Source organism: Notolabrus celidotus, chromosome 16 (assembly GCF_009762535.1).
Source record: "Notolabrus celidotus isolate fNotCel1 chromosome 16, fNotCel1.pri, whole genome shotgun sequence".
Classification (NCBI taxonomy): Eukaryota; Metazoa; Chordata; class Actinopteri; order Labriformes; family Labridae; genus Notolabrus; species Notolabrus celidotus.
The window spans coordinates 15246994-15272873 of NC_048287.1; the positions used below are offsets into that span (position 1 = coordinate 15246994).

Here is a 25880-nt window from a genome sequence, read left to right on the forward strand (position 1 = left end):
CTTGATGCATTGTTGTAAAAATCCATCCATGCTCTATCCTACCTCAATTCAACAGACAGTTTAAATGTTGTTTTGAGGACAGACCTTTTGGTTTATATTCCCAAAGTAAGTCAGAGTGAAGCCTCTGTGTAACTTATTATTTACAGTGAAACTGGGACTCACCAGAAACAGATGAGCGGATATTGCTCTGGAGGATGTCATGCACCAAGAAATGACTGTATACGCAGACTGCTTTTGATCTGAACACATGGTCGCTATTCAAGTTGCTAATTGGACTGTAAACAATGTAGCACAAGGACAAAAGAAATACTAGCTAGAAGTATATTATTGCTAAGTGTTGGCTATTTTGGAAACACAGAGATGTTGGTCATCGTTTTCCAGAGGCATATATAGTTGTCAGACGATAGCTGTGATTGAATTAGCATGCTCGCATCGCCAGCATCTGTCAATTAAAACATTTTCCCAGTAGTCTCTCACAGTCCTAATGAAGCAGATAGAATCTTAAAGGCTTCTCTTTTGTCAATTTTCAGTGTTTAGGTCTTCAGAAACTATACCAAAAGTTACTTTCCAAATACGAGTTTTTGGTAGCTGATTATTTTTGTCTGATGTTTTCATGTAATAGTTAAATATGAATCACGTTTTGGCTAGCTGTACAAACATTCATAACACCATAACAGATACAGCTTTTTCTCTCTGTTGGCTCAAACACAACTACAAACACTGTGGAAGAAATCCATCAAAGTAAGAGCAAACTGCAAACTGTGTGTGCGTGTGTGTGAGACTCAGCAGGTGTTCAATGGCTAAAAAACGAATATAAACAGCCCTCGTGGCAGATGGGTAATGAGCCATTGTTGGTGGTGTGAGGGAGCTGTGGCATGCATGTATGTGTGTGTGTGGTGTCAAACTCTTTCCCTGGGAAAATGTGTGACCCAAATATGGCTCTGTCAGGCAGAGAGCAAAGAAATCAATTATAGAAGACTGAACAGAGGCCGGAGCATTAATATTTGATCGACTGTCTTCTCTTTGGAAATAAAAACACAACTTCTCCTGAGAAATATTTTTAGGCAGGTCTGACTGAGCTTATCACTTTTTCAAAAACCCTGCTGACTTACTGTCATTTCTCCTATTTGAGCCTTTTTCTCTTCAATCTGTGGCTATAGAGTTACTTGACCAGCTGTCATTCTCTGCCCTGTGTTCTCCCAATCTCTCTCTTTCTCTCTCTCAAGCTATCTGCCCCCCATCCCTACAACCCCGTATTTCATTTTCTCTTTCTCATCGGCAACATTTCCTGCTGCTACTACTCTCCTCCTACGCGCAGCTCTCTGTGATGATAAATATCCATTTTCATCTCCAACATATGCCCTCTGCGTTTGCCCGCTGGCACGCACAAAGTCAAACACACACACAAGGCACCCTGATGAATAACTCATTCACTTCTGACCTTGGGGACTTTATCTCTAGTGGGAGAGAAAGGAAGAGGGGGGGTCAATGTGTGTGTGTGTGTGTGCTGAACTAATCGCAGTAATCTGCTGCTGTGTTTTGTGTTGTGTGGGTCTGTGTGTGTGTTTGTGTGTGTACATGAGGAGGAGGTGGTTGGGGTAATCGCTCTCTCTCACTGTGGAAGCGTGTTCGAGCCTGTTCAACATGCTGCACGGCTAAGCCCGCTAAAACGGCACACTGATGCTCAGCAACACCCCAGAGGGCCTTCGAACTCACACACACACATGCTTACCCTCATGCTTATTCAGCACACATAGACTGATAGATGCACGCACACACAGACACAGAGACAAAGACAGACAGACATGCACACACACTTTTGATCTTCATCCCTGCTTCTACAGAAAAAAAAGTCTCCCCCTTTGAGTGAATAAAATCTAGCGGTCTGCCTTCACAAAGACCACCTCAGTCCTCTCTCTCTCTCTCTCTCTCTCTCTCTCTTTTCTACATTCATCTCTCTCTCTCTTTCTTCATTCACTTCCTGCAATTCAGTGAGATGGCTCCCTGTGGACTGTGCTGGGAACTGGTGGAGCTGAGGAGTCGATAAATAAAGACACCTTGTCTTATAACGATACAAACAAGCAAGAGCTGTTTTTTTAGAATACAGGTTAGGAACCCGATGACCCGATGTGATGAAAAAATGTTACTATACAAAGTGACACCATACAAAATATAAGAACAGTAGCTAGATGAACAGCAAGTTTTACTGATATTTAAAGGTTAATTCATTGGCAAGCCTATGCCAAGAAAGAAAAACTTGTTAAATTAACCTTTTGATTCAAAATGCCTTATGTCAGCTGGTTCCGGCAGGATAAATATGAGGATAGTTAACATTGATTGTACATTATTTTGCCAATATATCTTAAGAAACTCTTGCTGTAGTTATTACTCTTACACTTCTTTTAGAACTTTGTTGGAAATATTTGTATTTCTGTATTATTATTGGAGTTGGAGTATATTTCGTTATCTTCAACAGCGACAAAGAAGTTTGAGATCATAGACAATGATGCAAAGTTTGATATATGATTTTTACTGTACAAATGTTTCCTGAGGTTGACTCTTTGACACACATAAAAAGTAGATGAAACTATCAAGAAAGGAAAGAACCAAACCAACCAAACACCACATTTGACAAAGAATGCAAACCTGACAACACAGAAGCACTTTTGTGTGGAATAGCATAAAAGAGACAAAGTTGGACGTTTCACATCACGTTCTTCGCAACTTTATTACACAACTCATCACACAATGCGACTTTACTTGCTGACATGTAATGTTTGTTTATTTGTTCATTTTGCAGGAGGGAAGAATTACTTCTGAGAGTCCCTGAGCTCCCTTGTCGCGCAGGTTCATCTGGATCGCTGTCATAGACAGACTTCAGTTGCTACAACTACTACTATCCATCTCACCACTATCAACTCCCTCTATCCCTCTTTCCAACCCCAACACGGTCGAAGCAGATGTGTGTCTAACAGGAGTCTGGTTCTGCTGGAGGTTTCTGCCTGTTAAAGGAAGTTTGTCCTTGCCGCAGTAACTTGCTAAATGCTGCAAAGTGCTCTGCTCATGGTTGATTAAGATGAGATCAGACTGAGTTCTGGCTGTAAGAGGGGACTGGATCTTATCCTGTCTTGGGTCTATATGTTAATAATATAACATAGAGTAGGTCAAGGCCTGCTCCGTTTGTAAAGCGTCTCGGATAACATTTGTTGTGATTTGGCCCAATCTGAATAAAGATTGATTGATTGATTGGTTGATTGATTGATTGATTGATTGGTTGATTGGTTGATTGGTTGATTGATTGATTGATTGATTTGTTGATTGATTGATTGATTGATTGATTGATTGATTGATTGATTTGTTGATTGATTGATTGATTGATTGAATGATTGGTTGATTTGTTGATTGATTGATTTGTTGATTGGTTGGTTGATTGGTTGATTGATTGATTGATTGATTGATTGATTGATTGATTGATTGATTGATTTGTTGATTGGTTGGTTGATTGGTTGATTGAATGGCTTACTGTAATTGCAGCCAAGGATCAAAGAAACAGTTTTTTTTTAATAATTCTTCTATTTTTCTACAAATACTAAACATCATTACTTTTTTTATTAGTAGATATGTTTATAACACAACAATGTCAATCTATAATCAAAAGAAGTGTGTATGTGTATGTGTGTGTGTGTGTGTGTGTGTGTGTGTGTGTGTGTGTGTGTGTGTGTGTGTGTGTGTGTGTGTGTGTGTGTGTGTGTGGGTGTGTGTGTGTGTGGGTGTCCCCTAATCACACTGGATGAGTGACCAGGATATTCCAGGGTTGGGGCATTTGTATGCCTTTTCTACAAAAAGCAAAGTAAAAGAAACTAGGAAGATGGAAATACATCGCTGTTGAACTTGAACAGAGGCCCTGCAGTTCATGGTTTTGGCCCCTACACTCAGGGGTGTCCCTTGCTAGTCTAGGTCAGTAGTAAACTTTTTGAGCAAAATGTAATGAAAGCAGAAACCATGTACCTCCAAAACCACTACTTTCAAGGAAGTAAAAAAACGTATGTTTTCAAATATGTTTTAATATATTTTAATCTGTTATGTATTATAAGGCCCACTGACATTAAGAGAAATAGCATTGGTTGATGGAAAACAAATTAAATGATTAAATGTGGAGATACAAGGTTTCTGCCTGACAGAGAGTATTTAAAAGGCAACTGATTACAAATTAAAAAAAAAATGATAAAACTAAAAGATGGTTTTATGTTTCCTTTCTTTTAATGTGCTCACTGCAAAGCAACAAAGCATGATATACAACAATACCCAAGGTCAGGCAGTATATCAGAGTGTATAGTAACTATACAGTATAACTGCTAAGCTACTGCAAAGTAGTTTGTGGGTGGGAGTGAGGGTTTAAAAAAAATCAAACACGATGGTTAACAGCCAATTTAAAACAGTCTGCAGCAGAAACGCCTGCAGCAGCCCGAGGGAATCGTTTGACAAACTCATTAAAGCATTTAACCTCTTGAATGCTCCTCATATTTACTGGCGATGACATGGCTGAGTGACTGCACACTTGCACCTGGCTGTGGTGTGCGGGCTGACTGACTCATGCAGCCAAACACACACACACACACACAAAGTTTAAAAACTGCATAATTGAGGTGGAGAGCATACCGTCCATGTTTGAACCAACTTTTGAGGAGAATAAAAGAGACAGAAGAAAGGGTCCAGGTTGGGTTGTGTTAGAACTTGCTGTGTGCTGAAAATCTAATTCTTGGAATGCGCGGGCGGGGAGTTGCCAAGTTTTAAACATACTTTGGTCAAACAGCAGAAAATAAAATAAACTGCTTTATGTCAATAAAAAACAGACTTTTGTTTCTTTTACGTTTTTGGATTTAATCTTTTTAGAAGGAAAACAAAGATTACCAAATTTACATGACGGACATTTTTCTCTTGTATTATGCAGGGTGGTAAGCTAAATGGTATGCTAATGTTGTAATTTTGAATGTCAGATTGGCAAATTGTCTAAACATCAAATCAATTCAATTAATTAAAGTGTAAGTGTGGGTGCAGACAAACTCACCACTCTCCCTGCTCTCTGGCGCCCCTCTTTGGTCATCCAACCGCAGGTCACTTAGCAGGTGCTCCAAGATCTTGAGGGGTGTCCCCGACACGACCACATACCTGTAAGATGAGGAGTCATGATAATCTTTCTCACTGGAGCATGAAAACCAACTGTGACCCCTGGTATCCCTCCATCCTCTCTCGTTCTCTTCCGCCTCATTCTCCTCCACATTGTCGTCATCAATGAAGCGGAAATGGGGAACATCAAATGTACAGGTTTCTGAACTGCTGTCATCTCCATCAGGGTTGCTATCTTCATCGTCTTCGTCCCCCTCATCTTCATCATCTATGTCGTCCTCTGCTTCTGCGAGTGTAGCTAGCTTGGTGGTCATCCTCATGTCGAAACACTTCCAGGAGGGCAGCCCACATCTGAGCTTTGCAGGCCCGGGAAGGGGGCTCTGCTGTGGGGTAAATTGCCGAGCTGTCTGGCTGTGTCAGCTCAGAGCTCTGGAGATAAAACCCTCTCTCTGACAGCTGCTCCAGTAGAACTCAAAAGGGAACTGATTGCTTAAGATGCTGAGCACTGTATACACACACACACACACACACACACACACACACACACACACTTAACCTGCCTGTCACTGACACTCCCTGCATTGTGCCTTAGGTCTTGGCACAAAATGGCTTAAATACAAGCAAACACAGACACTACACAAATAAATTGAAGTTGAGGAAAAGCAGTTGCCCCCCAAAAATACACACATACACACACTCATGCATAGATGCACAACACACACACATACATACATACATACATAGAAGTGATCCTAAACCCATTCACTGATTTGCAAGAGGGAAGTAAACCAGTCTTGGTGTCATCTTTGTTTCCCTTTCAGCTGAACAAAAAAGCCATTCTCTTCTTCCCTCTGTGTGCCAGAAGCTAAGGCATACATTATCTTAGTCTCACACACACACACACACACACACACACACACACACACACACACACACACACCACACACACACACACACACACACACACACACACACACACACACACACACACACACACACACACACACACACACACACACACACACATTTTGCATGACATTGTGGTTGCAATCTGAGCTCCCAAAGTGAACACAAACTTAAAAACAAGAGGGAGGAGCACAATGATTATGTTTTTGTTGCCTCTGCTGGTTTGAGGGCTCTTATTATGAAGGAGGAGGGACTGACCTCTTGTCACAATCCTCCTCTCTTGACCCACCCCCCGACGATGTGGGCGAGGGCCGGTCAGATGGTGACGTCACTGATGATGTCACTCTCCGCAACACCAGCACGTCTCTTCCTCTTTCCTTCAGACAAACCCTTCCCACTGCCTCCTGAGGGGGGAAAAGGGACACAGTGTCAATGAACTTGAAATATGACCACAATGAAATTTGAAGGCCTGTGCTTAGTACAAGAAGATATATTCTTTGTGTGTGTGTCATCCAAAAAGTAGCAAAGAGCTAATCCACCAGCATGTAAAAGATCTGTTTGGGGTTATCACAGTACAAACTCTATTACCAATGCATTTTCTCTCCACCAGAGAGCATTTAAAGTTTAATATGCACAGATTTTTTTGTTACGATCAACCAAAAGTTAGACTTTAGCGACATACTTTTCCCTTATTCATAAAGTTATTTCACACACACACCCATTTACCAATCCACACGTGCACACATACATCCTGTTGGCACCATCAAAGGGACGAATCCGACTTTGTGCCTTCAGAAGAAACTGTGCTTTGTTATTAATAACAATGAGAGCAACTAGGAATGTGAGCTGACACTTGAAGAGATCTCCCGCTCTAAAAATTGAACAGCACTTTAACACACACTCACACCTGCAGTGCCAGCAAAGGGAGTATAGAGCTCCAGATGGACAAGGGAGCACAACAAGAAACAGCCTGAGGAGAGACGAGAGAATAGGAGAGGAGAGAGGGAGATCAAAGGCAGAGGACAGGAGCAGGAGGAGAGATAAAGGAGTGATGCCTTTCCTGCGGCTGCTCGCTGCACTCTGTCGCAGAAAGGAGGATGAAGCAACAATCACAACTGAGACAGAGAGATCTCTCTGCAGGGCTACCTGCAATATCTGTAGCACTGTTTCTTACTCAAACACATTAGAAATGACTACCTGGCTTTGTACGGTCATATACTGATTTGAAGATTAGAGTTACTACATTTTTTCCCTTATACAGATGCCAAGACATACTGTAAGTACTAGATGACACTGACTCACCAGCCAATGCATTACATATATGTTCTGTCGTACTCAAACAACTGTGTACTACAACCACTAGATATAATGACTGCTCTCATTGTTGGATGATCCCTTTTTGTACACTGAAGAAATCCTAAAACAAGCTAAGCTAACGGTAGCAGCAGCTCAGCTTGCATCCTCTCGAGACACCTCCTCCACTAAAGTGTATCTGGAAAAAACTCAGATTTTTATTAAAAAATCAGCTTACTTTTGCAATTTTGCCAGTTTTACTGTAACTTTTAATTAAAAAATCCTCTCAAAGTATGGGGAGGACCCATCACTGTGTCCGCTGAAGGATCCAGCATGTAAAGGATCTGCCCTTCATAACCTGCTCAGACCACTGAAACGAGATGGTCTGGTCTATGGAGGATTTCCTGTTTCTGTCACCAGCTGTCACCAGCTGTTGAGACCTTCACCCTCCCCTTACAAAGCATTGATCCTGTCGCCTACCAATCTCAAAAGTTGCAATGTAACTAGCTTAAATAACTTACTTAAAGCTAGGGTTGGTAGTCACGGAAATCTAGCATAAATTTTAATGTAGCATGTCCTCAGGACTCCGGCCACACATGCACCCAATGCAACCATCCTGATATGGGAAAAGTAGGATGCATTTGTCGGCTGTAATTAAGGGAGTCTATGACAAGTGCAGGGGCGGGTCCAGGCCTTTTTTTTTGACTGGGGTGGCCCTGGGACTGGGGTACTGACATAGGCAGGGTTGGCCAGGGTATGTGTGCGCACATACAAATGAATAGCATTCACCCTCTTCGTCGTCACTATCTACTTGAACAACTATCATTTAAACACCATACAACTGTAGTCACCCTGAAGACGCTCACGTAGTTGTGTGACCTGGGAGCAGCTTAATTGATTGATATTACTATTTAAAGCAACAGAGTAGCAATATATACATCTTCTAAACCTAATTCTCTGAGACCTTATAAAGAAGATTATTTTCTAAAGTCACAATTGAAGGCACGAACAAAAGAAAAAGATACATTTAAATACACAGAAAGCTAATGCTAACCTATACACACAAACAGTCTATTCTTACATTGGTCCCGCCTCTGACAAGGCAGAAAGCCAGTCATAGCTTAGGATTTTGTGAAGGCCAGATTTCAAGAAGGGGGGATTGCCACCCCTGGCCACCCCTTTGGACACACCCCTGCCAATTAGTCTTTAAATGTGCCTTTCCAATGTTGCTGTCCCTGATTTGGGAACCAACTACTCTTAAATAACATCCCGCTAACTTTGACTAACACACTTTATACTTGCACGACTTGACATGATACTTTCCCTTAAAGTAACCTTTCTGCTGTAAAATCTTAGTTGGGAGTGGTAGCCATGATACATGGAGTTGTTGTTTGGGAATGTCTTGCTCAAACAAGTTGACTTTTGGAGGATTTGCAATTACTGCATTGGATAAAATGACTAACATACCTACAAATACCTGATGCAGAATTGTGGCTGTATCAAAGGGAATTCCCATATCTGTATCATAGCAAGCCTTGTCTGCTTTGTTAAAAAAAAAAACAGCTTGAAAAAAGCTTGCAAAAAAGTCCCAAGGTTCATAAAGTGCCAACAGCACACTCATCAATAACCTTGATAACATTAAGTCCCATGGATCTATTTTAGACATCATGGAGCCCTTACCCAGAGCAGAGCTAATGCAGTCAAAGATACCTCAGTAACACAAAGACAAGTCAATAATCAGCTGACATGAACAAGCAAAAAACACAACCACGCACACTCATGCTATCTGTGTGATCGTCCGATGAAAGGAGTTGTTTGATCCTGAGAGACAGCAGCTGGGTTTTGACTTGGGTCAGACACAACAACGTGCCCAAAGTGCTCCCTGTTTGTGTGTGCAGACGTGCCCTGATGACTCATATGCAGGAGTGTAACACAGATGTTCAATGCACGGAGGTACAGTCGATCCTCCTCCTCCTCAGGTGTTTGAGTCTTATTCCTCCTAAAACCATTATCCGCTTAAAAGCAATATCATTTATCATTTTGTGGCCTTTTTATTAAAACTCTGCCAAAGCCCTTGTGCTTGTTCACTCACATTTTTTAAATCCCACATCTACAGTGCTTGAAATAAAGTTTAATAAAGTTAAAATACTATTGAACTTTTTATTTGCTTGGTGCTTTAAAGTGCAAAAATATATGTTCCCAGCGGTTTCTCTACTTTCCCTCCATCAAAGAGGTTTTTTTTGGGATGAGGTTTTTCTTATCTGGATCAAAGGTTTTAGGGTGGAGCATGTTTGAGGCTTATTTGTGGTTTGGGGCTTTAAAAATAAACGAACTTCAAAAGTCAAACTTCAGCTCAGTGTTTCGTAACCATCCGTCTCTACATCACAGCCAAAAGACACGATGATATAACACGTACAGTTGAAAAAAAAATCATTGGTGTTAATTTTGACACCTTATAATGATTCATTGTAGGGGCGTTCAGGTAGTTCATAGGTTGTGTAGAAAAAAATAAAAAATACTCGCCCACTCTTGCTGGTCCTCTGGTTTCATCCCTGGTAACAGAGCCTCTTTCTTGGCCGGGCACTCAAAGAACAAACTGGAGGTGTTCATGGCAGCACGATGTCTTGTTCAAGACGCTAAAACATCTTCAAGTTTGCTTAGATAACCGGATCTGCTTTTGAAGCTCCTTGGTGGTTACGAAACAGACTGAAAGTAATGTTGATGCCTCTGTATGATCCATTAAAGCAAACGGGACATCAGCAACAACATTTACCATTTCCATAGTTATTTTTCAATGACTATTACCGCTGCGATTGGGTATAGGTGTCTGATGAGGCGATTAACCACATGCAGCAGAATAAGCCTTTGTTTACATTTCTTGGTGAATAGTGTTGTGAGTTTCGCAGTGAAGTGCAGGATGAGATTTCTGTCAAACCACACTTACTACACAGTCATGCAGCTGTGATCTCCAGATGGACACTCAATGATAGTTCCTCACAGGAGCTTTAAGTTGCCCATCACTGTTAATTAACCTGCTCTTTCAAAATGTCTTTATCGCTAGACACTCCTTTCCCCAGTATCCAGCCGTTTGACTCACACTTGGTAACTGTACTAAGCAGTATTATGTGACAATGAAGGGGTAGATCGCAATGGATATCACTTTCTTTCCACCTCCACAATCTTGTAAAACACTATAAAAAATCTGGTGTTCAGTAGATCTGAATTGTATGGTGAACACAAATAAACAAAAGTTAACCGGGTCCCGAAGCAACCTAAGGACAACGGCTGTGTTCACTATCACTTAATACACACTGTAGGTGTTTTTCGACCGCAGGAACTTTACCCCGGAACTAGGGACTTTACCCCTAAACTACATGCGTTTTGGCCGGAGGAACCAGGGTCTAAATTTAGTTCAGGGGTAGATAATAAGCCACTGAAAAGCCCCTGCTTTGGGGGTAGTACTTTTCAAAGGTCCTGGGACTTTCGGCTGAACGTAATAGTGTTTGTGGAGTTTACACAGTTGTTGAAACACAGAGGTAGTTCCTGGGAATTCATACGAGTTTAGTTATTTATTAAGATTTCAAAATATTACTTAATATATTTTTTTTCTCCATACGTCACTGGCCTGATTTTCACAATCTATCCGGGACATCAGCCCGTGGTCAAAACACAGACAGCAATGGGGGCAGAGGAACCTTTTAGTTCCCGGGAAAGTAGTTCTGGGGTCTAAAAGACCCTGGAACTCTTAGTCGAAATGCACCTTATGTAGTGAGTTTGCCTCTTTGAAAGAGCCATTTTGTGTTTTTTGAACACTTCATGTGACAAACTGAATCAAGCCATCTAATGCAAGTATCATAGTGTTTATAGTGGATGCTTAATAGCAACACTCATCCCTTAAAAGGTTTCTGTGAGACTAAAAGATCAAAATTGTAACTAGGTATAACACGAAACAATACATCACACATTTAGCAGTGACAAAGCTATAGAGAAGTTAACATCAGTACAAACAAGTGTTGCTAAATCAACCAGCTCTCTTAAGAGCGGTGAAGTTTCAAGCTATTAGGTAGCGAGTTTTAGGATTTTACTCGTTACCCAGAAACAGCAGTCTGGACAATAGATGTGGGCTCAAAGCTTCCCATGATGCATCATGACAAGGATTGTTCAACCAGTGGTTGCTAACTCAGCCACTCTATGCCAAGGTGCACCACACCGTGAGGACAGAAAAAGTGATTATATTCTTAAACAGTGTAAAGAGAACACCTTTAGGAGTGTTGGAAAGTGTTTTATTCATTTTGCAAATTGAGCTCAATATTTAGTACCTATCACAGGACTTCATTTTTATTGAATGGACAAGAGGGAATGAGTGAAAGATTTTGCCTCAGCCAGTGTTTACTTTCACAAAATTAACGCCTTTCATTGTGTAATGTTCTGAAATCCTCAAAGATTAGCAACACAGAGATGCTTTCAGCTGATAAAAAGGCAGTGATGCCTGATGTAAACAGATCTGACACTGCATGCCATTAATTACATTTTGGGCTGTCACCCAGACCGCACCCAGCAGCCCAGATGTGATGTCATGATAACACGTTTGGTGGCTAAGTGGTCTAACGAAGACGTGCTATTAGATCTCATCATCCAGGGTTCAAATATGAATATCCTTATCCTCTTCTGACCCTTTTCTGTTGTTCTCCAATGCTAATTATCTAATGAAGATATAGTGGCGCAGAAATACTGTGAAAAAGAGAGATTATGTAACCAAATCTACATAAACTACTATGACAACAAAGGGGAAAAAAGTGTTGTGCAGTCTGTGTTCTTGATACGGTAGCAAATTGTTGATCTTTCCGATAACACGCTCACACTCTTTAGACTGATGCCAAGAAAAACAACTTTAAGCCAAGAGGAGAAAGACACACACACACACACACACTCACACACAACATCAAAAGACTTCCTGGAGGTATAGCAACAAAAGAGCAAATCTTACAACAGTCCCGCCTTGCATAATGTAACTATGCATACGCGCATGTCTCGCATTTTCACACACAAATAATCTCTGAAAAGTTGAGTACAAACAGCAGCGTCCAAGAACAACATAAATTTAGCCTGAGAAAGAATGCAAACCATGAAAAGGAAAAACATATAAAGTATGTACTTGAACACTGTGGTGAGGAGGGGTCAGACAGTTATGCAACACAGAAGAGAGGGAGCAAGAAAGAGGGGAGAGATAACAAGGAAAGAAAGCAAGATGAAAGGCAGTAGACCGGGACGGAGAGTGAGAGATATGGAGGAGTGTTGGGGGGGAGAAAACACAAGAAGAAGTGACATTGAGAAACTAATTTTGTTCAAACTTTTAAAACGATGAGTTGTATTAATGTTGGCTGTGAAACTGGAGAACGTAATAGTTTCAGTATCCTTGTAGCAGTGTGACAGGCTTTGGTAAAAATAGAAACAGAAAGATGAATTTTGCGGTTGTGTAATACATCCTGTAATCTATCATAAGCAGGTCAAAAGTCAGGTCTGACTTTTCCTGCTGCTGTTCATCAGAACTCAAACAGTCCTGTCAGGTCTGAACAAACCTCCATATCTGCTTCTCTGAGGTCAGCACTGAACAGATGTGTCACTCACTCTCTTTCCTTCCATTTCTCCCCATCCCTTCCTTCAATTCATCGATCTGTACTTACACTTCATCTCCACCCTTCCCCTCCTCTGTGTCTCCTCTGTCTAAATACACGTCTCTGTTTCCTCTCCTTGCACGCTTCGGCAGAGTCTTTCTGTCCCTGCCTTTGAATGGTCAGACTTCATGCTCCGGAGGTTTGAGATTTTGGTGAGAGAAAAATAAAGACTTGCACTCGCTGTGCCCCCTCACAAGGTCACACACTGTGAAAACACTCGCACAGATTGAAAGAGTTCAGTGTGTGTGCACAAGGAACAAGAAAAGGACGGTGACAAACATCTTCAAGTCTCTCACACAATCACATCTTTTTTCACTAAAGCGCTTTCGCCGTTTCCATCTTTCTCTTACTCAGTGTTGCATTTTTACTTCCTCAAACACACACATGCACGAATACACACTGACACACAAGATATGACGTATTGTACAGAGGAAAGGTGGGCCTCGTAGAGAGCCTAAAGGAAGCACTCTGTGTTCCCTTCCCGTTCCTGTGTGTGTGTGTGTGTCCATGTCTGTGCTGATTTTGACAAAACCATATCTGTGTTGTGATAGCTCCAGGCCTGATTCCTGGAAATGATGGATAAGAAAATGAAAACACAAAGCTTTTAAGTCAGCAGCGCACATAATCTGAAACCATAAACACACACAACCACACACACATACATGTAGTTTAATACCCTGTCATGTCACATGCTATGTTCAAGTATCACAACCTGTCCATGCAATCTGCCTCTTTGGACGAGTGACCTCATTTAACCCCTTGTGCAGGTAAAGGAAAACAAGTGCAAGTTTAAAGAGACAAGAAGGCTGAGATACAGCTGAAACACTGTACTGACAACTGTATTAGATCACCATTGAAACAGACAACACCACCAGTTTGTCAAAGTGTGTCCGTCATTGGAACAGAATAAAGAAAAATCGCCATGACAACCCAATAGAGTAGAGTGGTGAACCGAGCTGTTTGCCTGGTTTGGGTTTCGGCCACAGTCTAAAGCTGGAGTTTCACAATGATACGGCAAAAATGAAAAACCTTGTCAACATTGTTACGCTCACATATGATTGAAGATATTGACTGATGACTACTAAATCATTACAAGTCCAAAATATGACATTTAATAAAAATTGAATAAGCCTCTAATAAGGAAATATAAACCTCTTTCCTGTTACTTGTTCGCTTGTTTTGATGGAGCATCTCTGTGTGTGCAGACCAAAAGATCTTTAAATACACAGGGTTCTTTTCCATTAACTTATTTGTATGAATCCATCAACATTCATCAGAATGTCTCTTGCAAAGCTTTCTATTCAGGTAAGGATAACTTTTACTCACCCTACACAATATCGTCACATCAATCCTTTTCACCTGCTTGTCACAAAATTCTGTGAACGTGGTTTCCTACATTTTCCCACATCTTCTTCTTAAAACCTTTTGTTGTCCTTAAATTCTACTTTTAAAAACCTCTTTACCAATGATTTATTGGTTTTCTGTTTAATCACTTTATTCTGTTTAATTTGGGTTTTTACTTGTTAACCTTTCTATTTGTATTCTGTATTTTGCATTGTTCGAATGTTCTCCCTGTCTGTTAGAGATATTTCAGTTTTTTTGAAGTGGGGTCGTATGAGTTACAGTACATTAGTGCTCCTGCTAGTCACAATGCGTGCCAGTGAGCTCTTCCCCTTTAATGAGAAAATTCTCAGAGGACCGGCCGGCAAGCTAGGCTATTTTCTCTGCAGACGGGGACACCTATTTCGTGTAATTTCGCCAAAGTTGAGAAGATCAGCGTGTATCCGTGCTCATGCAGCAGAAGAACACCGGTCTGCGAGGTGCGTCCGAAAATAGTGCCAAAACAAAGGGGGTTACTGATGGCAAACTGAATAGCACCAATTTTTTTTACTAGTGCATGCATTTGCACCGTGATGAGTGCCTGGACCATATTTTCTTAACTTTAGCAAAATTACGTGAAATAGGAGGCCCTGTCCTCAGAGAAAATAGCTTAGCTTGCCTGCTGGTCATCTTGGAATTTTCTCATTAAAAGGGGAAGAGCTCACCGGCACGCATTGTGGCTAGCAGGAGCAATAGTGTACTGTAACTCATACGACCCCACTGAAATATCACTTCAAAGTTTTATTTTTGTCATCTTATTGTGCTTTTATTTGTCAAAGCACTATCTAAAGGTGATATATAAATATGAGTTGTTATTGTTATGATTATCATTACTACTATTATTATTACTATTATCATTATCACTATCATTATCATTATTATCATCAGTATTATTATTATTATTATTATTATTATTATTATTATTATTATTATTATTATTATATTCATCAGTAGTAGTAGTAGTAATAGTAGTAGTTATAGTATTATATTACATGTTCTCTTGGAAATGTTTGGTAACTTAATAGACCAGATTAACTTTGGAGGTCTTGTGTATAAGACAAATGCTTGGCTCTACACAACTTTGCATCATACTCTCTGTAGTTCGGATGCTTTGAATATTTGAAAAAAAAAAAAATAATCAGTGTTACTCTCTACTATGATTAAGCATAGTTACAATTGTAGATGCAGCGATAAGCATTTGGCTCTAAATCCATGAAAAACATGAGGTCTCACTTCTGTAAAGGTATACTTTGACACTTTTCGCAGGATTTCAAACAGAACTTTCATACAGTGAAAGTCAAAACTGAAACATTAGTTGAAACTCACTCGTTTCTGCTTTAACAAGACGGAATAAGTATCACTCTTCCAGTATTAAAAGCTGTAATGATGTCAGAAAGCTAATATGTTCTTACTTTTGTGTGCTAAGAATGAAAGTGAAATCTTGTGCACTTCAGAAGATTCCCTATAGTTTGAGCTTCAGGCACACTCAACAAGCTGAAGTGATCCGCGTTAGACTTCTCAAACGCAGCGCCTGGTGATGTGAGTGTGAAATCAGACTGCCTTTGCTCCGTTTCCTGCCCTCAGGTGTACTGTAGAGCGGGATTATACAGCACAACGCTTCACTAACATCCCACTCATTATGCGCACACACTGACTCAGCCTGCCACTGCACCAACAGAGCATAAACACACACACACACACACACACACACACACACACACACACACACACACACACACACACAGTCACGGAATCCCACACATGATTATAAGCTATAGCCGCCAGACTCTCACGCACAAGTGAACATAGACACACACGCAGCACTTGACAGACTGTGAAAGGAGTGTGATATCACATTGCACTGAGCCATTATTAACACCCACATAAGACGAGCTGGAGGACGGCTGGTTGTTTAATCTGAAGCAATCTTACTGAAGCGACACTGTGCATCTGCAAAGATAACATGTTCTCAGATTATGTACAAAAGAGAGCATGCTGTATACGTGTGTACATGTGTGTCAAAATCTGGATGGTCCTCATGAGGATTTACTCACCAGGCAACTCAGACCTGAAGTGTGTGTGAGAGCTTATAAATGACGACAGTACTGACCACATAATGACATCCACTCCTCTCTACTCATTCTAACCATGTCGTCACAACTCACCTTACAGATTACAAGTGAAAGACCAAAAAGTTCACCAGACCTCATCCTCAGTCCTGCAGAAATACGCTCTCTGATAAAAGTGACATTTCAAGTGAAAGTGTCATCATCACGCTCTCTACTCACTGCCTGGTTCCTGTCGGGCAGCCTGTAGTTGTGGTTCTGCAGGATTCGACAGCCGTCCTTCGCCAGCCTCTGAACGGCCTCCAACCCAAGCCGGCTGGTCAGGTCCTCGCGTCCGCACCCCGTCCCCATCCCACCGCCGCCACTGCCAACACTGCCGCCGCCGTCCCGCAGTGCACACACCCCGCCCAGCTGCAACACAGGAGGCATGAAGACATATCTCAACCCGCAGTCCCAGGACATGATGGAAACAGTCAAAAAGTTGCAGCAGGGCGAAGTTTTCAGCCGCTCTTTGTGTCCATGTGAGGAGAACGAGATGAAAATGTAATCCTGGATTTCTCTGTTCTCTCTCTAATTCTTCCTCATCTCTTATTCTCTCTATTACAGTGTGTAATTCCCTCTATATCTTGCACCTCTCTCTTTGTCTCAGTCAGACTGCTCTGTGTCAGAGGATCTGGTGGAGAAAGTGTGTGTCTGTGATTATTAGCGTAAGTGGGCGGGAGTGTGTGTCTGTGTTGGAAGAGTGTGTATTGTGGGGGGCGTGTGTGTCATCTGTCTGCCTCCTCCCATCTATAGTTCAGCCTGAGAAGTGTGCGACAATCATGGAAGTCCAGCTGAAGAACATGGAAAGTGTAGAAAGTGGCTTCTACAGAAAATATGAAGAGGTGTGGGGATTTTATCAGATATACTTTGAGAAACTCCAGATAAACTTCAGATTTAATTTATCTATGTAATGGTTCCTTGTCTCTCTGTTTACATCTGTCAGTTGTACCATTTGTGCAGAATTTTGAAATGTCTGTATTTCCCTCTACTTTTATTTACTCACCTTTTTAGCTGTTTCTTTACTTAATTAAAAAAAAACGGGTTTTTTTAGACACAGATTGCAAAAAAAATATGGGCAACATGACAGCTCTCTGAAAGTGAAGACAAATACTTTGAGCTCTTTCTTTTGACTGACTGCAGTGTAGGTCATAAGGACCACCTCCTCCATGTGAACTAATGGGACATGGGTCAAATTTAAAAAAAAATAATAATAATAACTCATCATGATATCAATGTTTCTCTATCATGGTTACTATCATTAGAATTAGATCAAATCATGCTGTTTATGTCCAAATCTGAACTTTTTTTTTTCTTTTTTAATATAATTTAAAACGTATTTCGAGAGAAATAAATAACAAAAGGAAAGTGGTGTCTTCAAACCAGGAAATTCAAGGACAAAAAAAAGTAAGACCTGAAGACATGAGAAGAAAGATGGAGAAGGGCATAAAAAAAAGATACTAAGTTTTTAATTAAAAGAGCTGTAGAGAAACTAACTAGAGAAACTAATGGCTTTGTCCTTGGATAGACCTGTGTGTGTGTGCGGTGTGTGTGTGTGCTCCCTTGGGTGCTGCAAGTATGATAGTTATCACCAGTGATGGGCATTTGGTCGGTTTGTTTTCCTAGGAAGAGGGAGAGAGGGGTATTTCATTTAGCACAGAGCCGTTTAACCCTTCCTGTGAGCTCCACTATCCCACGCTGCCATGCTCCTCTGGAAGCCGACACACACACGCACGCAGACACACACACACACACACACACACACACACACACACACACACACACACACACACACACACACACACACACACACACACACACACACACACACACACACACACACACACACCAAGCGATGGCATACTCCCACGCTTCATTTTGTTTACTAGGAAAACTCCCCCATAATGACTTTAACTCTTATCTGTTAGGAAAGCCACATACACACAGAGATGTCATATCACAGCCTCAGTCCTCTGTCCCTTTCTGCTTCCTGTTAACCAGTTTTTAACTTCCTGTCCCACACACAGAGCACAGCAAGATAAACCTTTGTGTGTCTCCGCTTGTTTGTGTTGTGTGACTGTCTTGGTCTATCTCCTATTCCCCCCACTGTGTCCTTGAGCTTTCTTTGAGTGCTTGTGTTTTAGATCAATGAGGAACTAAAACTAAATCTCATTTAGACTCACTTCAACGACTGTGGGGTTGAATTAGAGAAATACTTCAGCTGTTTAGAAAATGAATAAAAAATATGTTTTTGGGGAGGGCATTTGTTATCAAATAAAGCTGTGATATCGCTGACATTTCAAATGAGTGATCACTGATATGTCACATTCTGCCGAGAAGCATCTGTTACTACATCTCGATGAGCTGCAAACGTGCTTCCAATCTAAAATACTGAACAAATGTCATCATGACAGCTCTCAACTATATCATAAATGTGACAACCCCCATGACGATTTTCTACAGAAGCTCTATAAGTGGGCTGACCATCCAGCTGGATCAAATAAATAAAGGAAACTGTGGGGACGAGAGCCTCTGCACCGAAGACTATATGCGCTTTAACGGCTGAACCAAACCCAGAAAGGGTTTGAATTTGATTGGGTTTTTTGTCCTGTTTTGAGTTTGTGTCCAGTCAAAATATTGATGTTGTAATGTACGTAACTGTAGTAATGACATTAAAGTGCAATATTGATTTGGGAAGTTGGTTTTCCAAGCAGTGATGGCTTGTACCAGCAAGAGCCTTGGTGCGCTACATTTTTCCCATTGATATAGGCTGAAAACAGTGAATATGTCGTTCAAGCATTTCTCTCCCCCCCCCCCATTATCTGTTATAATCAGCGAATGAATAATGGATGGAAGAAAAATACGTTTTCAGTGTGTGAAGATTAGAAGAGGAAGCAAACAGGCCTCCCTCTGCGCTCTGTTTTGACCTTGTTTTCTACGATCATCTTCACAAAAGAAACAATTTGCACTCAGTGACCTTTCAAAGAGAGCTAGGTAATCAGAATATTTATGATCCTGTGATATTTATGTCCCAAGCTGATGTTTGTAAGAGATGATCAAGTTGTGGGCCGGTTTTGGTTATAATCAGCGTGATGCATTCACAGTCCTTTAAAGCAATCTGGTTACCAAGCTGTCTGAAACGTAACTGCATACACCAAATGATCAAACTGACCAGGAGCATGGACGGCATGTAGCTTTTACAAGTAATGATTCACAAAGTGACAGCATGTTTGCATTCAAAAGGTAAAAAAAACAGCTCTGCTTCTGGTTAAAATAAACATTCTTGTGACCTTTGTGTTTTGTCTATGCCTTGTCTTAAGAAAGCTTGTCCAAATAATTATGCCTTAACAATTCAAGGGTCCCTGATATGATACAAACTACAGTATAAGCTAACCCACGTTCAGTGCAGATATAGGATCATATTAAACATCATTGGATTCGTGCTCATTACCGGGCTGCTCTCCTCGCTTGGTGTGCGAGGCTCCTGTGGGCTTGTCGCTGTGGTCTCAGAGTCCTGCTCTGATACTGCGAGAAAAACAAAAACAGGATTGATTAATCAGTGACAGCTCTTCACAGTTTTTACATAACACTGTCTTTGTAACTCTGTGTCTTCATATTGTATCTGTAAAAAGGAAAGAAACACTTGGTTTAAACTTACAAGCTTTCCGAGTCTTGCGGGCCAGAGCTGCCGCCAACTCACTTTGTACCTGCAGGAGAGAAGGCGCAAAAAGAAACAAACGTTAAATCATCAACCCAGGAATATTGTAATGATGTCGCAACTTTTTTTTTTCAAATCTTAAGGTACTTGTGCACACACTGACCGTAGAGGTGAGCCTCTCGAGAGCTTTCATCTGGAGAATCTCACTGCAGATGTCCCTGTTGCCTTCAGAGTCCTCCTCTGACCTGAGATGGACAGACACACACATACACACACACGCAGAGTTCATCATGCAGTTGACACTTGCATTATTGAGATCAAACATTCTCAAGAGGAGAGGAAAGGTTTTGTACAAACACTTTGGTCCTCTCGACACTGCCCCCTGTTACACCCAGAGGAGAACTACAAGCCATGAACACATCTATTGTACTCCCCAGCTGGATGTTCTTCCCTGAGGAACTCTCTCTATTTTGTCTGTATTGACAATAGTTTAGGTAAATAGAAGCCACTTTCTGCCTCACCTTTTGTGTGAAGAAACCTAATGACTATACACAGATAAAGAGATGCTCCCTAGTGGTTGCTCCCTGGCTCCCTGATCCCAAACCAGAAAGAAATCTAATCACATAGTAAGTTGAAAGAAGACCAGGCAGATACTGTAGATGTGTTATTACTATTGTTGTTCAATTTGGTGCATCTTCACTGTATTATTTCATATCACACAGAGTTTTCACTTTACATCAGTGATTATCTTCATGTAGATTACAATATTTACTGCTTGAATATTGTGGGGGTTTTCTGCACATCCATTTTGTTCCCTTTCCATCCATCCCTCTAGCTCTTCCCCACTTGCATGTTTTTATATGGAGCCTCTCTCTCTGCACCCCCTGTCTCCCTTTCATGTGGTTTCATTTAAAAAAAGCTCCCAGACACACCCTTCTATTGATGTGAGTGGGCTGTGTGTGCAGAATGTTTATAGATGTGTGACTCTTGTCCCCCCCTTTTTTTTTTCAAGCCTTGTGTGAATATATTTATGTTTGACGTCATTTCTGCATACCTGCATGTTTGCTGTACAAACATGTTGATGTGTTGGGGGTAAACTTGACGTTATTCCCACAGCAATAACATGAGGTTTTATGGTTCATCTTCAACATGGGCATAGTGCACGCGATGGCCCCTCATCTAATGTGTTCTCTTTTAAAAGCACTGGTTGGATTAGACTGCCACGCAGTGCCTCACTCATTAACACACACTGAGAGACAGGTTTGCTTACAGTTTGGATTTTATTAACAGATCCCAGTGGTACTCGTAATGGTGTAAAAGAAAGAAGTCCTGTGTGACTGTGTGCATAATATGTGAGAGTGTGTGCATATGTGTTTGTGTATTTGCACCATAATCTGATATGGGAATGATCGATGCAGAGGAAGGCGAGATGACTGTGATAACATAGAGCCCTCAGCCTGACACTTTATCTATTGGTTCAAAGGGAGAGAGGGGGGAGCTGGTAAATCTATAGATGCCTTGAAGTAGGGTTTCCCCAGTTTACTAATTAATTTTGATTTTTTAAAAAGAAATGCAAATCACATTGTTTTCATTAGATTCTGACTTTTTTGTTGCTAGGTGACTCCTAAGGTTAGTGTCAGAGTAAGGGTTAGTTAACAGTTAATTAACAAAATTATCAGTAGCAGCAAGTTAATTCTCAGCAGTACAAGAAACAACAACCACAAGTGAATGTAGTTGGTTCATTTTCTGCAGACCATCTAAATTAAGTATGAAACTACATTTAATAATTTCTAGGGACAGTGGAGATCAAGAGTCTTTGGCACCTACATTTTTGGTGGTTGTTTGTCTTGTGCACTTATATTTTGGGGGGTTGCGAGTCTTTGGCACCTTTATTTGTGGTGGTTGTTTGTCTTTGGCACATGTATTTTTGGGGGATGTTTGTCTTTGGCACATATTTTTTTGGGGGATGTTTGTCTTTGGCACCTATATGTTTTGGGGTCGTTTGTCTTTGGAACATACATTTTTGGTGGTCGTTTGTCTTTGGCACCTATATGTTTGGGGGTCGTTTGTCTTTGGAACCTACTTTTTGGGGGTGTCATGGGCTGAAAAGTTTGGGAACCCCTGCCTAAAGGATGTTTAAAATAAAGTATTTTTTACTGTCAAATAAAAGTTTTAAAAAGTTTATAGTCTGAGCTTTCCTTTCAGTAAATAGGCTCAACAACACTTAACTCCACTCTCCTTCTAAAGCAGAAAAACTGATGCCCTTATTTCAAACAGAGCTGAGTAAAAAAGCTATAAATATAAAGCTTCATTTTGGTTAAACGTTGGAATTTGATCGTTTTTTTTGTCAGTTAGTGTCTCATGAGATGTTAAATGTCTATTCCAAGTCATCATGCTAAATCTGTTCTCATCAGGGTCATTAGGTTTTTTTCAGCTTGCAATGGTTTGGTAATTTGGTGACTCACCATGAGCCTGAAATGTAGCAGGGCTGCAACAGATGCACAGTAGGGGGTGTGTCACTGATCATTAAGCAGCACAGAGCCATATTGATGGAGGATTAACGTGATTGGTGCTCGCTACGCCTCCCACCACAACCACGTGCAGACATGTTCTGTGATTCAGTGGAACAAAAATCCCACTCAAAAGCCTACCAGTATCTTTTCTTCAACCTTTTATTTGTATTTCTTTATTAAGTATCCTTATGCAACATAAATATAATATACTCTAATCTCCCAGCCGCATATGCCTGTGCATTTTCTATCTAAATTCTATGATCGAACACTAGACTGAAAGCTTGCAGGTTTTATAGAGATGAAGGAGGTAATCTCTGTTAAAACCTGAGTGTCTGTTGCTTCAGCATTCTGCCGAGTCTCTCCCCGCTGTTTGGCTTTTTGCCCTTTTTTGGATCAGAGCACTCTGCAAAGCAAGCAAGTGTGTTTTCTCCTTTTGAAGCCAAAGTGTCATATTTAGGCTCCTGGCAATTCTGCACCTCCTGCACACTGATAAGCAGAGCAGACTGAGGGAAACTGTCAGCAGGATTGTTAGCTACTGACGCCACTGCAGGCTATAGCACACAATATAGAATGTAAAGAGGTAATTAACTGTAGATTAGAGTATAATATGGAACAAAAAGGAGTTTTTTTGGGAGTACACAGATGTGTGAGTGTGTTGTTTGCTGAGATTTTACAACCATTTTGCAACGGTCACACAGTGAATCATTAACGGTAATATAATCATTCAAACTGATTGTGTAATCAATGGCTTGTGCTTAATTTGAGGCACTTTAGGCTCACACAAATTTGAACAAAAGTAATCTTTTAAGTCTTAAAAATCAAATGTAAGAGTTTCATTGTGCTGAATTACTTCAGTGCTTATGTTTCTGCCCCTCTCTCTTGTTTTGTGTCTACATAGAAGTGCATGCAGTTAAGTTTGCTAAACGGGAAGGTGATGATATCTTAACATGCACTTCTCCATGTCCGGTACACAGAAAAGATAACCTTGACTCTGAATCAATGTTCAAATGAACTCATGTGGTGACCTCTGCTGAAAAGGTGGTGTGCAGGACATGGTTAAACTTTAATGACTTCTAATCTCACTGCTTTTCAAAGCACTAAATATGCAAGCCTTACTCGGGGAGTCCACAGGATGCGTGTGCGCCGCGTTACGGCTGCGACACGGCTCTGCTCCGTCCCGGGGCTTTTGCCCTGGTCCATAGGATGCGTGTTTGGAGCGGCGCGCACTCCGGAGCAGGAAACTCAAGATCCCTCGAGAACTCCAAAACGCGCGAGAACAACACAGTATAAACTTTTCCTCGTCCATGGTGTCGGATATCTTTTGAGACTGACGTCTGGCCCGATGCCACAGGTTATGACGTAATGTTGAAGAAGTGGTGAAATTTACGATCTTGTGTTTGCACATGGTGTTTATTTTGAAAGTGAGCGGATGTTGCATACGATCCTCGTGCCTGACTTCCGGGATAGTTCGATCATTTCTGTGTCGATTGACGCATGCTGGGCGCGGGGAGCGGCGAAAATAGACTCCCCGCGTATCTCTGGCAGAGCGGCGCGGCGGAACGCTCCAGAGACGGAGCTGAGACGAGACGGAGCTGAGACGCGCCGCAGCGCGCCCTGTGGACTCTAGAGCATTGACTTGAATGGGAACCTATTTGCTGCGACGTGCGCGGCGCAGCCGTAACGTAACGCGACGCATCCTGTGGATCTTGGGCTTTACAGTAACACGAGGCAAAGAGGAAGAGAGAAAATGAGACGGAGACAATCTCCTGCTGAGAAAAGTCATTAGATTGTAACTGAAGTGTTTTTTTATGGAAATAAAAGAGGAATACAACCAGAGACCTGTATACAGAAGGTTTTCTGTACGTTAATTTTTGACTTGGCCTGTTAAAAAAGCAACAACTGTACATTTTCAAATTGCATTCAAGGTACTGTGTGGGATTCTTGTTAAATGTACTGATACTTCTGATGTACACTGCAGAGAACAATGAACAACAAACAATCAACTTTAATGACCGCACTGTGCTGGGTGTTATTGTTAATTCTTTGAGACACTCCAACAAAATTTATACAAAATACATCAATCATTGAGAAGCTTCTACTGCACATGATGCCACACATGAACACACATTTAATCTGCAGCATGCAGTTCTAAGATTTCATCATAATGGAAATCAAAGGAAGGATGCATAGCCTCATGCTGGTGGTGCCTCATCATGTCTCAAGTTATTATTACCAGTTGAATTCTTCTCATTATCTTGAACTCAGGGAGACATAACTCATGGAGAGAGAGAGCATCATTTACACCCGGCTGCATTTCTAAGATCCTTCTGTAGCAATATAAAAAATAGGGTATTTTCTCAGTTCATTTAGTTACAACAGCACAGGCTAATGTAAGCAATTGCTTTGCTTTTCATGCACCTGCTTGCCGTGTGAAGATAAGCTCATGATGAGAAACCTGTTCCAGTCAGATACGGTGCATCATGTGCTTTTGAATAAAGACCTTTCAAGAATGAGAGTCAAACCTGAAAAAAACATTGTTTTTGACTAGGGTTGCAAAATTCCCGGAATTTTCAAAGTTGGAAACTTTCCATGGGAGTTAACGTGAATAAACCAGGAATTTACTAAATTGAAGGTTGGCTCTTAATAGGGCATGTAAATATAGTCGGGGGTTAACATGTTTTAGCATAATCCTGACAAAAACAACCAGATTTCATGCAAGTACAGTTTAATATCTATGCTATTCCTCAATCACATGTACATAGCACACTGCATACTGCAGTGCTATTGAGACCACGCCCCCTACATGCACTGTGCATTCCTCCATCACATGCACAGATGATTTCTAGAATCCTGCAGAGCCTAGGTTTTTAAGCTTGAGGGAAGATGCTTTTTTATTTGCACATTGAATGGGCCTTTTTGGGATTGCATTTTTGTTCATTTTTGAATGGGTTGGGTCGGGGGGATGAGTAATATTTAACTCAACATTCATGATTTTGTTCTTCAATGAAAGAATTGATTGTTCAATAAAATATCTAACACTTGATAAAGTTCTACTTACAAATAAATCTGTTTTGATTGTATTATTTTGGATGGATGTCTGCTTATTACAAAACAAATATTTATGCTTGGTTATGATACCTTTCCATTACATTACCCTCAATTCACAGTGAATTCACATAAATTCCCATGGAAAGTTTCCAATTTGGAATATTTCCAAAATTCC

The 25880-nt window shown here is 41.0% G+C and overlaps 1 protein-coding gene across 1 annotated transcript in view; it reads right to left on the reverse strand.

The window, feature by feature from the left end:
- The window catches only part of rapgef5a (Rap guanine nucleotide exchange factor (GEF) 5a), a 72112-nt gene that overhangs the window by 16606 nt on the left and 29626 nt on the right, over nt 1-25880 (reverse strand). Inside the window, exons 6-11 of the mRNA XM_034705180.1 lie at nt 20308-20389; nt 20145-20193; nt 19938-20011; nt 16670-16858; nt 6292-6437; nt 5069-5169 (exon numbers count right to left, since the gene is read on the reverse strand). Of these exons, the coding sequence (XP_034561071.1) occupies nt 5069-5169; nt 6292-6437; nt 16670-16858; nt 19938-20011; nt 20145-20193; nt 20308-20389 (641 nt within the window). The remainder of the gene's footprint in view (nt 1-5068; nt 5170-6291; nt 6438-16669; nt 16859-19937; nt 20012-20144; nt 20194-20307; nt 20390-25880) is intronic.